The 14,241-nt window shown below is 43.4% G+C and overlaps 1 protein-coding gene across 10 annotated transcripts in view; it reads left to right on the top strand.

Moving 5' to 3' along the window:
* Nucleotides 1-11,209, top strand: part of CYLD (CYLD lysine 63 deubiquitinase) — a 65,421-nt gene extending 54,212 nt beyond the window's left edge. For 7 of the 10 annotated variants that reach the window (XM_027617452.1, XM_027617456.1, XM_027617460.1 and 4 more), the window contains 5 exons: nucleotides 1,622-1,754; nucleotides 2,680-2,788; nucleotides 3,813-3,931; nucleotides 4,207-4,423; nucleotides 5,957-6,141. In XM_027617452.1, coding sequence (XP_027473253.1) covers nucleotides 1,622-1,754; nucleotides 2,680-2,788; nucleotides 3,813-3,931; nucleotides 4,207-4,423; nucleotides 5,957-6,141 — 763 coding nt within the window. Of the gene's footprint in view, nucleotides 1-1,621; nucleotides 1,755-2,679; nucleotides 2,789-3,812; nucleotides 3,932-4,206; nucleotides 4,424-5,956 lie in introns of all 10 variants that reach the window. The other 3 variants (XM_027617458.2, XM_027617457.2, XM_027617451.2) reach the window with 1 other exon arrangement.
* The last annotated feature ends 3,032 nt before the right edge of the window (nucleotides 11,210-14,241 follow it).

Here is a 14,241-nt window from a genome sequence, read left to right as displayed (position 1 = left end):
GTTTCCTGTCCTATTTTTTTTTCCGTGTTACCTGTTAAATTTTTTTGTGCTTTTGGCTTTCACAGAAAAATGCTGGTCTTTTATAGTCATCGACAACCAAGTAAAATATCGATATAGCATAACCTTCAGGTTTTTTGGTTATCATTTTTTTTAATTTTAAAGATTTATTTTTATTTTTTTTTATTTGACACAGAGAGAGAGACAGCGAGAGAGGGGAACACAGGCAGGGGGAGTGGGAGAGGGAGAGGCAGGGGCAGTGGGAGAGGGAGAGGGAGAAGCAGGCTCCCCGCGGAGCAGGGAGCCCGATGCGGGGCTCGATCCCAGGACCCTGAGGATCATGACTGGAGCCGAAGGCAGACGCTCAACGACTGAGCCACCCAGGCGCCCCTATCATTTGTTTTTATTTGTTGTGGGTTCTCATGAATCTCCTGGCTTTGTTAACAAGTAAGTTTTGTTTATTTCAGGACGTTAGTTTCTTGGATAGCTGAGGGCTTCTGAACGTTGGTCTCTGAACAGCTGTTTCATTATGAAAACTGTGTTAATAAATTTCTTAAAAATCTTGAAATCTAGCTATAAAAATAGTTGATTCTATACCCAGAAATTCTGCTGAGAAGGTAAATAGTACACTTAAAGATTATTAATCCTTTTGGTAGAGTTAGTTTTCTAAAGATTAATGGCATTCTGTAGTAAAATATTTAGTTAGTTAATTTAAGATTTTATTCATTTAAAGAGGGGAAGGGAGAGCATGTGTGAGTGGGGGAAGGGGCAGGGAGAGGGAGAGAGAGCTCAAGCAGACCATGCTGAGTGCTGATCCCGACATGGGGCTTGATCTCCCAACCCTGAGACCATGACCCAAGCTGAAATCAAGAGTTGGACTCCCAACGGACCGAGCCACCCAGGCGCCCCTGTAGTAAAATATTTGAAAGGGAAAATGTATAATATATTGGTAACACTGACAGGCATATAGTAGGAGCTTACTTGATATTTGTTGAATAAATGAGTGACCATCTAAAGAGATAGCATGCTTTCATGGAAAGAATAGTCATTGGTTGATAGGACACCTGGTTTCTACACCTAGCTCTGCTTCAAGTTGCCGGGAAGCAATGATTATTCTTTCCTAGAACGCAGGGCCTTCATTTTGGAAGTGAAACGTTGAGTCTGGAAGGTCTCTAAGGGTCTGTCCCATTCAGAGACATAAGAATTTATTTTCCTGTTTAAAGCATTAAATGCCTTTTAGATTTTAAACAATCAATAGTTTAATGGATTGTTGATTAAAAATACTTTTTAGATTTGGACAGTTCAGTTGAACCAAGTCATTTTAGCTTCCGATTATTATTGTTCACACAGTGCTTCTTGACGGCAGATGTTACTCCATTATTTTTCTGATCACTGAGGGGACTTTTGGATATGAAAACTAAAATAACTCATTTTTAAGGTTTTATGCAAAGTACATTTAATTAATTAATCTGCATTATTGTCTTTCACCTGTTGTTCTGATGACCCAGGGGGCACCGTCAATGCCATAGGTTTTTCTGTCCTCAGATACTGCTGGGACAGCTTCACGTTCTGACTTGAGCATTTTGGAGAAAAATCATATGTTTCTTTCTGCATGTTTTTTTAGATCAGCAGGTCAAAAAGTACAAGATTGTTACTTCTATCAAATTTTTATGGAAAAAAATGAGAAAGTTGGAGTTCCTACAATTCAGCAGTTATTGGAATGGTCTTTTATCAACAGTAACCTGAAATTTGCAGAGGTTAGTGATTATTATATTTTATGTGACACTCCTTAGTAATCTTGAGACTACTACTAGATTTAATAACTGTTAATTTTACCCCACCGAGAACGTAGTAACTGTTAACAAAACACAAATTAAGAAAAAAAAAAAGTTCAGTGTCTCAGTTGTGTCCTTGTAGAAAATGCCTTAGAATTAAGATTAGACTTTCTGGATTTTTGGTGCAAAAGAAAATATAAAGCTAATTTGTAACTTGAAAACTTTTAAGTAGTATCTGAAGCAAAAAGGAAGAATTGTGTTTTTTTTTTTTTTAAACTGTCATTTTACCCATAAGTTTAACATTTTATCTAAGCGTATTAGCCAAACATATCAAAGAAGAATGTTTACTTTTCCTTCAACAAGAGACAAAATAAATTCACTTATATTGGTTGGTTAGTGAACAAGTGATAGAAATTATTTTTCTTTTCTTGTTTACTGTGTCTTTATGATCTTAGTGGTACATGCTTGTGGTTTATTTTTATTGAATTTATTTCTGAAAGAATGTTCTGGTAAAGCTTTTAACGGCTACAGTTATTTGTTGAAATAGAAGGAATGGTGTCCTTCAGTGACCACAGTGTCTTTATTATACTTGCCAAAACAATTTTTCTAAAATGTTTATTTTAAATATAAACCCACAGTGGAGTGTTACTCTAGATTGTCATCATATTGTTAGAGACCCAGGGTTGTTGACCTGCCTGACCTCTGGGTGTCCATGGTATGGATCCTGGACCACTTAAAACCTTGGTGCTCTGCCTCCCTGCTCTGCATTCATGCTCGGATCCTGCATACAGGCCGTTGGTATTATAGCAGAATCGCTGCTTGGCATGATGACCATGACTGCTTCGGTTTCGTAGGGAGAACTTTTTTCAGCACTTTGATTCTAAAAATACATGTATCTTGTTTTTAGGCACCATCATGTCTGATTATTCAGATGCCTCGATTTGGAAAAGACTTTAAACTGTTTAAAAAAATTTTTCCTTCTCTGGAGTTAAATATAACAGATTTACTTGAAGACAGTAAGTATAAGTTTTTTTAGTTTGTTTTGTTTATTTTTCACAAATAGGCCAGTCAGAGTCTAACGGGATATGGTTCTTCCAGAAGGCAATTCAGGATCTGAAGAGCCTGGAAATACTAAGCTAGGACTTTCAGTTTTAGGTATTCTGAGAAAATAATCAGAGATGCAAATAAATATTCTATATACAAATGTATTTATTGTCACATGATTAAGAAATTAGGAACAATCTATTTGAGAGAAGAGTAGTTAAATGAATTATGGTGTATCTATACAATGGAACTACTGCCATTAAAGTTCGTGTTTGTGAAGACCAAACTGTATGAAGGCAGTTATAACGTAATGTGAAGTGAAAAGGTAAGTTGGTCCTTTCTATAAGAGGACCCCCCCCGAACGTACATGCACGCACGCACGCATACACAGGGTTACATAAATTTGCAGATATAAAATTATTGGAGAAAATTCACAGTAGTGTTGACACTGGTTATCCCTTGCCAACTGAAATTGTAGGTGCTTACAGTTTTCTTCTTTATATTTTTTTCATTCTTTGAATTGTCATCAGTAGACATTTCATAATTGTGTAAAAACACTCTAGAATACACTGTTTTTAAAAAATTGTCACTTGGGGCGCCTGGGTGGCTCACTTGGTTAAATGTCTGCCTTCGGCTCAGTCGTGATCCCAGGTTTCTGGGATCGAGCCCCAAGCCCCGAGTCAGGCTCCCTGCCCAGCGGGAAGCCTGCTTCTCCCTCTCCCTGCCCCCTGCGTGTGCTCTCTCTCGCTTGCACTCTCTTCTCTCTCAAATAAATCTTAAAACAACAACAACAACAAGAATGCGTTACTTGATCATAGAAAATGTCTTTTTAAAGATATCCCGAGTCCAAGGAAATGTAACATTTATGGGGACAGGGTGGGGTGGACTTGTTGAGGCTAAGTCCTCAATAAAGCTTACCTTTTCCTTTTGATTTGTTTAATGAAAGAACACATGTTTAAAGGCCCCATAACCTCTCTCCCACCCTTACCGTTTTAGCCCCCAGGCAGTGCCGGATATGTGGGGGGCTCGCCATGTACGAGTGTAGAGAGTGTTATGATGACCCTGACATCTCCGCTGGAAACATCAAACAGTTTTGTAAAACCTGCAACACTCAAGTAAGCTTGACGTCACTTAATGGATGTTCTCTCCTGAAATAGGAAATTATTTGTAGTTGGAGTTGGAAACATTTTGGAAACTTTTCAAAACCATTATTAACTTGAATTGATAATCCAGTGGTATTGCTCATGTGTCTTCTGTTTCGTCGGTGGACCGTTGAGAAGTACTTGGTTGCTCTTGATCGGGTTGAATTGAGTTAGAGTAAGTGGGGCCCATTTGCTGGAAACACTTGAGTTTGGCTCACGAGTGACAGGCCCTTCATGCTCCGTTTCAGGTCCACCTTCATCCCAAGAGACTGAACCATAAATATAACCCGGTGTCGCTTCCCAAAGATTTACCTGACTGGGACTGGAGGCACGGCTGCATCCCCTGCCAGAAGATGGAATTGTTTGCTGTTCTCTGCATAGAAACAAGCCACTATGTCGCTTTTGTGAAGTATGGGAAGGATGACTCTGCCTGGCTCTTCTTTGACAGCATGGCGGATCGGGATGGTATTTTGTTTTGTTTTGTTTTTTTAAAGATTTTATTTATTCATTTGAGGTGGGGAGAGAGAGAGAGAGAGAGAGAGAGAGAGAGCGAGCACCAGCGGGGGGAGGGGCAGAGCGAGAAGGAGAAGCAGATCCCCCGATGATCAGGGAGCCCGATGTGGGACTCGATCCCACGACGCTGGGATCATGACCTGAGCTGAAGGCAGACGCTTCACCAGCTGAGCCCCTGAGGTGCCCCCAGGATGGTTTTAAGAACTTTTCTTCTACGTGTGGCACCGTTTTAGTTTGTAGTGGGATAGTTCATAGTGGAGAGTCTGTTCTGAGTAATAGAATAGTGTATGTGGAAAGCCTCTCCAGAGTATTTTGGTGACATAGTCTTTCTATCTTGAAATGCATATGCAGCCCTGTTACTAAAGGAACAATATCGTTGTGATATCTTGACACACGTGGTTTTTATTAAAAGAAGGATCCTAAAATTCTTATTTTAGGGCTGAGAGGTTTTCTTTTCAGCTTCGTCGTCTTTCACTCTCAGGCTCCTCTCCGTTTCTCTACAAGCCATAGTCACCATTTATGAAGCGCCCATGCGCCGAGCTCTCTGGGAAGTACGTTGAGTCATTGTACCGAAATCCCTGCAAGAATGGGGGATTACTCCTCTTTTTCTGTTATTAAAGCTGAAGTTAAGGTGCCTGAGGTCACATAGCTTATATTGAACTCCATCTTTCTGACCTCATTGCTTACGTCTTTTATACTACGCACTACATTGTCTTCTAAAGGATGAAGCAAAGAATAGAAATAAGTATCTTCTTTGGAAAAATAAGCCTATTCTGCATGTAATGTTTCTTCCCGAAATGGGGAGTATGCTGCACCTTCTCAGCCATGTTCGAGGATGCTTAGGCATTGTTTAACAAATACGTAACGAGCACATGTCCAGTTCCAGGGGCTCTCACGTAACTGAAAAGCGTCCGGGGGTTGGACATTTGGAAAAGCCTTTGAGGGGCTGGGCCGGGAGCGCCTAAAACCACACCAGCGCCCTCATTCAGTCTGATGATATGTGAAGCAAAGCCTTGCACAAATATGTATTTAAAATTTAGGGAAGTGGAATAATACTCATTTCGCTAGATATGCTCTAAACTGGATGATCTCACGGTGGAGCAACCGGGGTCCTTCTGTCCAGGAGGAGACGTAGGGCATGTGAGGAGTTGGATGTTGTGTGATTACGCATATTATGGAACGCTGTTCCCTCACTGAATACAGAGAAGCCTATAAAGTGGGTTTTGGACTTTGCTCAGGATATGCTTCCTTTTACCAGTTTTATTCCATTGGTCCCAGAGTCCTTTCAGAAACCAAGAAGTGAGAACACTGTGAAGACTTAAAAGGAGCCTTGAACTTCTAGGAATCAGAAGTAAAATAAGGTCCTTCAGATCTTGGAAGTCCGCCTCCACTAAATTTAGAGTCGCAGGATCGCTTTAGTAGGCCGGGGCGGCCAAAGGGGTTAGAACTTGGCTGCCCTAACTAGAGCTCTTCCTCTTTCCTCAGGCGGCCAGAATGGCTTCAACATTCCTCAAGTTACCCCATGCCCAGAAGTGGGAGAGTACCTGAAAATGTCTCCGGAGGACCTGCACTCCCTGGACTCCAGAAGAATCCAAGGCTGCGCACGAAGACTTTTCTGTGATGCGTACATGTGCATGTACCAGAGCCCAACCATGAGTCTGTACAAGTAATCGGGGTCACATCTGGGCAGGGGCAGCGGCCGAAGGCAAGGTTGTCGTGTCACACTGACCTGAGCTAGCAGTTCTGTTCTGCGTCCATTGCCGGCAATGGATGTCTTTGTGGTGGTGATCCTGCTGAAAGGGAGTCCTGTGTTTAAAAAAACAAATTGCTTTTGTGTTACTGAAGTATTTAATAAGAAGCATTTTGCACTCTAGAAAGTATGTTTGTGTTGGTTTTTTAAGAAGTCTAAATGAAGTTATTAATACCTGAAGCTTTAAGTTAAGTGCATTGATCATATGATATTTTTGGAAGCATAAAATTTTAATTGTGACAGTTTAAAACCTCTTTTAGTCCATTGAGAATGTAAATAAATGTGTCTTCTTTATGGACCAAGGATATGAAATCATTTTTCCTTTTAGCTAATGGTTGCCTTGAGGAAGAAATATGTTGGTTTTATTAAGAGTCTACTTTCAATCCAGTTATGAAAATTGTACTGAGTTTGATTTGTTAATTCTCTCCTATATAGTGCTGAGCCCTGCATGCCCGCACCCCACTGAGCTTCTGTGTCTCTGCAGTAGTGGCCAGAAAAGTACTTAAATCCCTTTAATGGTGTTGTTTTCTATTTGTTCTGGTTTTGAGATATCTCAGTGATTTTTGTCATAAAACGTCTATTTTTGATGTAACTTTCCTGGGGGATTCGAATATACAGCAATTGAAGCTCTTCATTCACACCAGTAACTGTCAGCTGAGAGGTTTGTTTGGGTGTTTTTTGTCTTTTTATTTTTCGTAAGGCTCTCTAACTATTTTATGGAACAGGGCACAATGAATTTTATTAAAGGGTTGGGGTGATAAGTAGGTTTCTACACAAATATATGGCCCATCAGAAAATAAATTTGAACCTGGAATACTCAGTAAAATCTCTCTGAGGAGATGTATTGGCTTTCTAAACCTCTCCTGTTGTGAGGAAGACCGTCCAGAACGTAAGTGAGGTCAGCCAGTCTGCTCACTGAATCCAGCTTGATTTCATGGGAGATCATGGCAGTTAAGAATCAGATATGTTACTGAAATGTTTGCAGCAGCTTCATCCTCCTTCTGGTGAAATAAGTAGAACATGGATGTGTTCCTAGCTCATGTCCACAGCGCGTGTCTAGACCACAAGTGGATGTTGTAGACTAGAACTGCAGATTATAAACATCAGTGCCGTGGAACGTGCTTTGGTCTGTGTTTTCTCCAAGTGTCCTTTTGTGGTATTGTTGTCCTTCTGGACTTCCTAACCATGCAGAAAAACAGAAGAGTTGTCATGTGTATATAGCATATGACTTCATACATCATTTAATGTAAAAAAAAAAAAATAGAGTCTTTATAAACCCTGCAATTAGTTTTTTGAAAGTCACGTTTACCTCTGGTTCTATCACTCCATTTTGCTGATACTTATTAGCTTTATAAAGTGTAGCAAGGTAGAGAAACTCTTTCATCTTGTAATTTTTTCATTTTTGAAATGAAAAAGCACATAAATTTTGCATGAGGTTTTACTAAATGCTTGGGTGGGGCCGGGAGGTGGATACTGGGTCAGGGGTTGGGGGTGAGGAACCCAGGCTCTGGGGCTGGTGCCGCTTCTGTCCACCGTGGGTAACAAGGGAGGGGCCTGGGGTGCACGATATCTGAGGTCTCTTCCAGCTCTGACCTACAAGACCAGTCACCCCTTAGTATAGCGATGTTGAGTGAATAAATGGATGAATGAGCTTATCAGTGTGATTTTTAAAATGATTATCTGGAGGAATGACCAGGAATCTCTGTCTAGGTAAGAATGGATTTAACAGTTAAAAAAGAGGAGAAGGTTCCTTTTCTTTGAAACAAAATGTACATTCAAGAAGGTCTGTCCTGCCCGGCCTCTTACGGCAGAAAGCTTGAAGAAGACCCATATGGATGCATGCACAAGTTTCCCCCTCCGGGATATGGAGGCTCTTTCCAGGGGGAGGGGCCACATCCATAAATTATTTCTAAGGATATTTCCTTCAAATAGAACCTTATGTCCTTTCACTGTTACCTGGGGGAGGGAGCACTCAGTAAGGGGAAGCCAGGGCCAGCCGTGGTCCTCTCTGCGGAGGGGTGAGGCTCTTCCCCTGGCCCTGGATGGTCCCTTGCCCTGTCCCAGCAGAGCCCGTGTGGCAAGTGGGCACCCTCAGGGCTGGGCTGTGTAGCACCGGTGGCTCATGTACCTGGTGATCTGTTTAATTTTTAGCCTTAAATTTCCTTTAATACTTTCCTGTTGGCTTCTAAAATGTTTTGGTTCTCCCTTTTTCCATATCCTATCTAAAATCAAGATGGCAATCGAGTAGAATTATTTATAACATGGCTTATGATTCATAGCTACAAATAGAAAATGTAACAAGTCCTGTTCGCCCACCTCCCAACTAAATTCACACTTGTAAGTTGTGTGTGTGTGTGTGTGTGTGTGAGATGTGTGTGTGTGTGAGCGCTGGCGTAGGGGGTGGGAGGGAGATGGGGCGGGGGGGAGGAAGGGGAACCATGTCGTGAGGTAGAGGCTAAGTGTGTGTGTCCCTCACAATCAGCTTTATAAAGGAGTTACAGTTTGACTCCATCCCTGAAAGAATGTTTTATAAGACTGAGAAAACACATGGAAAGCCAAGAGAAACAGTAACAAAAGTCACTAACATATAGTTGTTAAAATTGCCAAGGATGACCTCCGTAGAATAGGATTTTTGTAATTCACATTTGCCAGAAGGTTACGGGTAAATGGCTTCTTTCTATCCCTTGGATTCATTTATTTTTTCACCTAACACATAATTCAGGAACAAGAGAAAGATGTAGTAATTAATCTTATGCAACTTGTGTCATCATGCCGAGTCCTGTTGTTTGAACTTGGCATCTTCATAAGTTCAGGCTTTACTCCCCTCCTCAGGTAGATTCCCATATCCAGCTAGATAATGTCGCACCTGCTTGGCTGATCGGAGACAGAGAGGTGAACCGAGAATACAGCAGTAGGCCTTAGCTGAGCGACTGCCCACCAACGAGTATTTATTGGACATTTATTACTGAGGACTGTGTCAGAAGGAATAGGAGACAGGGTCCCTGCCTTCGAACAGCTTAGCACCTACTTCTGACCACAGAATCTCCACTCCTGGTGGCTTCAGTGTAAGGGCACCAAGTCTTGGGGAAGCTCTGGGACTCAGTAACAAAAAAAGGAGTGACCCGGGTCCACCCCTTTCTCTGACTCTTGCTCTGTTAGCCTTAGATGACTCCTTCACTACTTTGGACCTTCGTGTCCTCTGTTTAACAAGGGGGTTGGAATATCACGTTTTATAGGGAAAAATACAAACTTCTGGGTCCCACGCCCCACCTGCTGGATCTTCATGAGTGGAGCTGAGCCTAGGGAATTTGTTAGTAAAAGGCTCCACCAGGCGAGCCTGATGACCAGCCAGATTTGAAAACTACTGAGCTAAAAGATCTCAAAAATATCTTTTCTTTATGTGATTGATAATGTTATAGCATCCATTTTTCTACCTAAACGTAGGTAATTGGATGTTTATCACACTGTCTGTCTGTGTTTATGTATGAATTTATATAAGAAATGCATTTGAGTATATATACCTCAGCCCACTGTTTCCTAGAGGTTTTAGCAGTCTTTGGAACACACACACGTCCTAAGAGGATATTTGGTATTATTTACCTGGACATTTGTCTCCCATTTTATTTCTTTAGGGGAAACTGAGGCTCTCTCTGGGTACCAAAGAAATGGAAAAAAGCAAACTCTTGTGCAAAATTAAAGAAAACATTATTTCGTACTATCTGCTACTTGATGAAAATCTTAACATCACATGAGAAGATTTTTCGTTGGGGTAATAGTTCCTCTTATCATGAAGCAAAATGTCCTTGTTAAAGTAGGTGGAGTATAATGTTTCAAATTAAAAATAAGATCTCCTTCTCTGGCAGTTAGTGGTGTTAACAACACACCCACGATTCCCCTTCAATGACAATAATACTCGAGTCCCCCAAGGCCCGCGGCGGGGAGTGGAGGAGGAGGGCGTATTAAAATGGAAACCAGTGCGCACATGGGGGGGTGGAGGACGACAGAAGGTAACCCCCTCCAAGCGGGTGTGGTGCTTGGGGCCCCATGACGGCAGGGTCTCTGTGCACCTGCTGCCGTCCTTGTCACTTGTCAGAGACTAGGCTTGTGGAGCGTGAGGCGCCCTGCAGGGCGTTTCCCTTGCACTTTTCCATGTTCCTTCCAGAAGTTTCACTGGAGGGAAAAGAGAAGAAAGGACGCTTCATCTTATTCTACATCCTGGGGCAGCTGCAGGGTCTCTCTTGAGTCAGGGAGCAGTGCTGAACAGCCAACCAGCAAAGGTGGCCAAAGATAATGGAGACGCAGGGAAGGAGCTATTCCTTCTTCCTGATCCTGGTCAACACTGGCGTTTGCAGGAGGCCGGGTTGGTTTCTTGACCCTCAGTCTTGGCCATTTTTGTTTGAGCACATGTCAGAGTCTCTCATTCTCTCACATAGGTTGGGGGTGTGGTGGGAAGGGAAGGCCAGTTATGGGGGAGGGTGGCCCCCCCCAGGCACCACACACCTCAGATCTCTCTCTCAGTCTTAAACACTGTCCACTGTTGCTTTGTACATTTTTTCTGGAGAGATTATGTTGGAGACTCCACCGTCTTTGATTTTGTGTTGTGAAATGGCCTATAGTACTGTCGAATTTTAACTCGAGAGTCTAATGTCCTGTCACAAACATTCACTTTTTTTTTTTCAGTCCCATTTGAAACTTCCCAGGGAAGTTGTGGTTATTCATAAATTGGTAAAAAGGAGCACATTTTGTACTACATGTTGCATATCTGCTATCTTGTTTGACATTTTTTTTTTTTTGGCCTGAAGAACATCCTGTATTTATGAAGATATTCTTTAAAAATAACACCCCATAAAAAACCCCTTTACTATCAGATTGCTCTGATTTAGCCTTAATTTTGTTAAATTTTTTAGAGATGAATGACGTGCTGCTGTGGAAAGAAATGTACTATATACTATTTCTGTATCATTAAAATTAAATTTTTATGGTTCCTTTTCCTTGGATTTCTTTGGGAGAAGGGTTTTGGGTGACGGGAAAACTGGGGTTGACTACAACCTCTTACATTGTTGTGGGTGCCAGGCAGGTGCCCACTTTGGGGGTAAAGCTGTACCTGGAAATGCAGCCTCTACCCTCATGACGGCTGTTCTAGAAAACCTCGCAGATTTCTTCTGCTCTGGGCAATGTGCCAGTGGGTTGCTTCCTGGCATCACAGTTCCCAGTAGTTTCTCAAAGTAACTGGGCATTTCTGGGTTCTGGCCCTGATGAAAGCTCAGTTCTGCCGGTCTCTAAACCACTCCAACTAGCAGCTGCCCTCCTGAGCCTCATTGTCTCTAAACATGGGCACAAAGCTGTCGACTAGAATAGTGTGTCCCGGTCCCCCACGGCTGCCGAGGAGGCGGTTCAACACTCTGCTGTCCTGTCTGACCCAGAGAAGTGATCACAGGATGCTACAGGGGCTGACCCTCTCATCTCCTGGGTACCCATAGAACAAGTCCTCCTCAAGAATTCCTTGGAGTTCGGGTCCCTTGCTGCCAAGGTAGGAAAGCCAGAATGGTCTAAGTGATACTGAAAATAATAGTACATCCAAGAACCTTCTTGTTTCAAAACCCTATAGCTGAACGAACACATTGGTGATCAAGGAGACGTTGCCATTTTAGCATCCTTCGGTCAGACTCCAGGGTTTGCGAACTTTGTCCTAGATGCCATTCGTAGGGAGAACGTTAGCGTGGCAGTGAGGATGTAGGCTCACTGTGGGTAGGGACCACCCGGTGAAAATGAGTCCCGGTCGGAGGAGAGCTGAGTGGCTTGGCAGAGAAACCACCAGCCCATTCTAAGCCTCCCTTCCTGGGGCCAGGCTGGGTGCTCTTCTGACTCTCGGAGGCAGGTCGTCCCCCACTAAAGCCCGCCATTTAGACCAGCAGCTCTCATCCCGGCTGTACGCTGAACTCGAGCACGGAGACTTCAGACCTAGAATGCCTATGCCTGCCCAAGCGATTGGAATCTGCAGACAGGGCCAGCCAGGCACTGGGTGTTTTGCAAAGCTCTTTACATCTGTCCATCGTGCAGCAAGATTGGGAGCCGCTTGTCAGGAGCACTGGGGCTTTTTGAGAGATGTAATCTACTTGTCATTCCCCGGTGGAACTTTCTGCTCCGGGAAAAGACAGAGGATCGTGGACTTGGACAAGCTCCCAAGGGGAAGTGGAAAATCTCTTGTGGGGCTCCTGGCGTCGACTCTTGAGAAAGAGCCTTGGAAGTGTGTGTTGGACGTGTTCTGGAGGCAGGAGAAAGCATCTGGAGGCAGGATGAATTTCACTACTTCTGAAGAGAGGACTTTAGAGTATGACGAAGATGCTCTTCTCTCCATTCAGGGAATATTCCAGATGGTGTGTAAACTTAGATGTCATAAACAAACAAGAAAACGCACCGGGCCAATTGGGTAAGAAGTAGAGGAGTGTTCAGGAAGAGACTCGGATTTGGGGGGGCAGCCGTCGCGCTGCACTGTGGATGATCACGTCCGTGTGCGTTGCCCGCTTTGGAGGACTGTTTTGCAGCGCCGAATGTCATCGGAGGAGGAAGGGGTTTCTGAGGTCTAAGCCAAGAGTCAGGTGGGTGAAGACTGATCCGGACAGCGGTGACCTTCATCACAGACGCAAATTATATCCGCTGCTTGGACTCTTGAATTTCATACATCAAACCATTCCCTTACAAATAGCTCCTGTATCTGTTTTAAATACTGCTTTTTCCAAAGTAGTTTGCGGTCGCCGACTTTGGGCTGCCTTCTGGAGCCCCTCTCCCCCACTCCTCCCCACTTTGTGTGGTGCTGAATGGGACCCTGGAGGTCTAACCGTGCGGGTGCCAGGCAGCGGCAGGCACAGTCTCATCAGCCTGTGGAATAGATGAGGTCAGGCCTTGGACCATGATGTGTGGCTTCCTAGCTGCCCATTCTAAATAGCTAAAGAGAGGGGCGCCTGGGTGGCTCAGTCATTAAGCATTTGCCTTCCACTCAGGTCATGGTCCCAGGGTCCTGGGATCGAGCCCCGCATCGGGCTCCCTGCTCCGCGGGAAGCCTGCTTCTCCCTCTCCCACTCCCCCTGCTTGTGTTCCCTCTCTCGCTGTGTCTCGCTCTGTCAAATAAATAATAAAAAAAAAAGAGAGGCAAAGCTGTTCCCTGGAGTGTGGCAAGGTGGGGTTCCCATCTTGCCATCTACATTCTACATATTTTAAAGAAGTGTGTGTTTTACTCTTTCTGGCCATCTCTGCAAACTTTAGACTATTTTGTTTAGATTATTTCCAAACTGTGCCCTCTAGGTTGCCCCTTGTGGGTGGGATGGGCCGCCTCAGGTGGAAGGATAAAGTGCAGTTCAGGGTTTCTGCTCAGAGGTCAACTCCTCAAAGAGGCCTTCTTCACAGCCCACGTTAGCTGGTGCCGTGCGGGTAAATGATTAACAACCCGCTCTCCAGGGAGAGGAAAAAGCCCTGATCTGTAGCCTTTGCTGATTTTGTGGTGTAAATACTCTCACCATGGTCAATGGCGAGCTCGGTGTGCCATTTCTGCAGGTGGATTTGGAAAGAGATGCAAGTAGGATTGCACGTACATATGTAGCATTTCCACTGAATACATAGAGACCTAAATACCTGAGCACAGACCAGGGGCAGGGGTCACAGCCCTTAGACCAAACCCAGCTCACTGCCTATTTTTGGAAATATTTTATTGGAACACAGTCCTGTCTGTTCATATTACACATCTACGGCTGCTTTTTCCTAGTAGTCACCATGGAAACTGTATGCCCCACTCAGCCTAAAATATTTACTGTCCCGCCCTTTACAGAAAAAGTTTGCTCACCCCCAGCATAGATAATTGTAAAATGTAAGATAATTCGGAAGTGATGAGTTTTAAACAGAACTTACTAAATTAAATTTAATGATAACTTTTAAATGTAACTTATTTACTGTGAGCTTATGTAATTTAACTCTGAGAATAGATGTGTTTAAGAACTGGCTCTCTAAATTCCTGGAAATGTAGCCA

The sequence above is a fragment of the Zalophus californianus genome, chromosome 17 (assembly GCF_009762305.2).
Source record: "Zalophus californianus isolate mZalCal1 chromosome 17, mZalCal1.pri.v2, whole genome shotgun sequence".
In the NCBI taxonomy this organism is placed as follows: Eukaryota; Metazoa; Chordata; class Mammalia; order Carnivora; family Otariidae; genus Zalophus; species Zalophus californianus.
This window is presented reverse-complemented; position numbering and strand designations above follow the sequence as displayed.